This window comes from Rhagoletis pomonella, unplaced genomic scaffold (assembly GCF_013731165.1).
Source record: "Rhagoletis pomonella isolate Grant_MI unplaced genomic scaffold, Rhpom_1.0 Rhpom_scaffold_00012, whole genome shotgun sequence".
NCBI lineage: Eukaryota > Metazoa > Arthropoda > Insecta > Diptera > Tephritidae > Rhagoletis > Rhagoletis pomonella.
Window position 1 is genome coordinate 16,960,884 of NW_023458566.1, and position 3,840 is coordinate 16,964,723.

Sequence of the window (3,840 nt, forward strand, 5' to 3'; positions counted from 1 at the left end):
AATCTGATTAACGAATTCATGTTGCAATTTTTATATGCGCTATATATGTACTATATAAGTATGTAAATATGGAAAATTTTAAAAATAAGTTGTCTCAAGCGCCTTTTATAAATATTTTTAAGCTTTCATTTACCTGTATTTTATCGTGAATTTTCTTTCAGCAGGCACGTCGAGTGAACCAGCCGATGACAAAAGTTTACACATAACGGTGAACATACCACCATAATTGTAACGCAGAAGTGAATCGAACTACACTGTGCTGAATTTTTACACATTCATATATGTACATATGTATATCATGGCATGCCATGGAGAGAAAAAATGTGAGGAGGGGGGAAAGCGAAAGAGCAATGGGAAGGCAATGGTTTCAATCGCACTTGTATCAAATACGAAAATTACTCTTTTACGCAAGCGAATATTTGTGAAAGGAAAATACTTGCAAAAGTTGCAAAAAAGGAGAGATGCATATTTTTCGTGGTAGTTTAAAAGAAATTGCCGTATATTCCTTTGTAAATTTAATTGTAAAATATATTTGTTTTTTCAGGCATACAATATTCGTATCTTTATCTTTCCAACACTAAAAATAAATGCTTATATAAGTGGTATATGTATGCATGTATGTATGTATGTGTGCAGCACTTGTCTTTTTGTGCACACACAGCTATGAAGGGAAATATGTGAAAAACGTATCGACTAAAAAAAATGAACAAACCAATTCGGGAAAATATTTATTCATGACTTTGTAAATATTTTGTGATTTTAAATCCAACACTTGTATGTATGTATATGTAAGTAAATTCATAACGTAATTTTACGGAATTTAGATTATGGTAATAAATAAGTTTTAACCATTGTATTCCTTTTTTAATTGTAAATTCTATGACAAGGTGAGTATTTACATTGGCTTTAAAAAATTCCTTGATCCAGGTGATAGTGAATTTTATTTGTGTATTTTAACATAATCTGAATTTATTTAAACTAAATATTCAGATTTCTTCCAAAGTACATATTTCCAAACTTGTTCTTGACTAAATTATGTTGAAAAATATAACGAACTTGTTTTACTGTGCCTTAGACCAGGCATTCCAAAAACTTACTCACATTTAGTCTCACCGTAGTCTTTAAAATTCGAAAGCGCGCACGATTTTTTCCATAACTTTTTTTTTTTGCACGATTTTTTAAACGATTAAAAACAGGATTGGATAATTTTATCAGCGTTTTTGAAACTAGGTACTCCGCAATTCAATTTAATAAAATCTGTGAACCACTTTTCTACGCTTCGAATTAACCAAAGTTAATTAAATTTTATTTTTTTATTAAAGCTCTTTCAAAGAATCCTTGCACGCTGGTGGAAACTAAAAAATGTCCAATTACTGCATGTCAGTACTTTTACTAAAAAAAATTACCGCAACATGGTGTAAAATATTTATTATTCATATCGCTTAGGGAGACGATCGGCTTGCATTCATATATATACACAGTGACTCAAACAAATGATCACGTGGTGAGTTTCTTCAAATATTTGTAATGTTTTTCGAGCTAAATTTTTTTTTGTTATTTTGGTCATTTATAAATTCTCAAAATCAACGCGATTTTTTTAGCCATTTGAAACTTGCACTTAATTAGACCAAACTTATATGGGCTACAAAACTGCATACCTAAAAATTTTCCAAAAATTCAGGATATAAAGTTGAAATTTTGATGAAAATTTATTGAATTTTCCTAAATTTTGTATAAAGTTTGAAACTGACGGTTTTGGTTAAAGCTTAGACGATATTTTTATATAAAAAAGGCAAAAAAAAAATTTAGCTGGAAAAAAATTACGAACATTAAAAAAAACACGTGGTCATTTGTGTGAGTCACTGTATATGCATTTGCATATATGTGCCCTAGGGTAGTCCAAAAAAAATTAAAGCCGGAATTTACAGAAATGTTCTGTACCAAAAAAAAAATATTATAATCCTTTTTTATTTTGAAATCAAAAAATATTTAGTGGTCTGCATGTAATTTATATGGTACAAAAAAAAACAATTTTTCGTATAGAATTCTTGAAAAGCAATATTTTCCGATCGGAAAACATTTTTTTCCTCTTACTTCTTACATTTTTACATGCATTTTTTTTTTTGCCTACCCTAATGTGCACACATATGCCAACCAAAGTCACAATGAAAACTGTAAGACCAAAAATATTATCCTTATGCGGGCTTTATTTTTGGTTAATATCAATGTATGTAGATATATGTATATGTAACCTGCAGGGAACCCCCGAACCAGTGAACCAGTCCAATAGCAACTAGATCCCCATCAATTCAATTACGGTCGAAATATGATACTTAAAAAAAAAATATTTTATTTCACTTCTTAAAACTAGCCCGCTAGGCTGCCTGAATTCATTCGCATTCTTCCATTGAAAAAATTAGAAAATTTAAAACAAATTGTATATTCATAACTTACAAAATTGCAAACGCTGAGTGTTTTGGATGTGAAGTAAAATATTCAAATCTCTACTAAATATCGCTAGCTAATTGTGAAAAGTTGCTGTCAAGTAGCTGGCCAAGTCGACTTTTTCTATTCAGTGGCATGCCAATTTGCTAAGTCCAAAGTGGTTATAGAAAATGTGATGCTGAATTTAGAACTAGTTCGGAACTAACGAAAAAGGGACGCAGCAGGAGGCAATTTACACTTCGTAGGGCATTGCAATGCTAAATTGACCAGTTGCCAGCATGCTAAAGATAATTAATGCGCACTTAGAATGGTTCTAAGTTCTCTAGTGCACAACCACTTACGCACTTGTGCATTTCCCACAGTGTATATGCACAGACGTATGCGCCTACGTAGCGTATGAGCAACCTCATCAGTTCATTTGCGCCGCACAATACACCAGCACGTGCTCGGATCAAGAGTAAAAGATTAACAGAAGCGCATTGTTTTCCTTATGTTTACTTTGTTGATTTGTCCCGTATAAAAGTTGAAATCCATTCTGGTGTGATTCGAGCTGTGGAATGAGTTGTACAAACATTGCATACAAAGAAAGCAAAGCCCTTTAAAAAGATAGTCTGCATAAAGGATATTTTCCAGTTGTGTGTTTGGTAAACTCTCGACGTACATACGTACATGCAAATGTATGTACCTACTCTCTATATACACATGTATGTATGTATGTACAATATTTTGCGTTCGTACATGATGAATGTACAAGAATTATTATTTGTTTTATTAAGTTTAAGTTAAGTTGGTGGGCTGGAAAGCATTCAAGTGTTAACTAAGAGAATTCATTTACTCATACTTATGTGTGTTTAATTTTTTGATTAAGGAAACTAAAATAAAACATTTAAATTAATTCAAATAATTTCCAAGAAAAATGTTTAATTTTATTAGAAATTAAATTTTTGAAGTTTATTGGTGTGGATACTATGAACTTCCAATATTTTTGCATGCTAAATTGCCATTTTCTACATTTACAAATACATCTCAACAGAGCAGCAAAGCCACATGTCTGTCCTCTTAGCCTTAAAACTTTCATGCAAAAACGAAAAAAATTTTAAAACTGCACGTAATGGAATTTCGGGGATTGAAGAACTCAACTTTTTGTGAAAAAGGAAAAGCTTGTAAGAGAGAGCGCAAACATTGATAACAGTTTAAGGGACTGTAATTGAATTTGAATGTATGTTTGCGTGAATGTAACCAGTGACATGCTATTTTCAGAATTGCAATTGCCCTGCAGTAGAATGTTGGACATGTACTATGTAAATTAGGGTGGTCCAAAAATTCATGTGAAAAAGTAAAGTCGGAGTTTGGATGCTCTGACCTCCGATTCTACACAATTTATGGATATCAAAT

At 31.6% G+C, this 3,840-nt stretch overlaps 1 protein-coding gene across 1 annotated transcript in view; it reads left to right on the top strand.

Moving 5' to 3' along the window:
• Positions 1 to 764, top strand: part of LOC118747472 — a 42,283-nt gene extending 41,519 nt beyond the window's left edge. The window contains exon 7 of the mRNA XM_036481523.1: positions 162 to 764. Within this exon, the coding sequence (XP_036337416.1) occupies positions 162 to 226 (65 nt within the window). The 3' untranslated portion in view covers positions 227 to 764. The remainder of the gene's footprint in view (positions 1 to 161) is intronic.
• Positions 765 to 3,840: the final 3,076 nt, after the last annotated feature.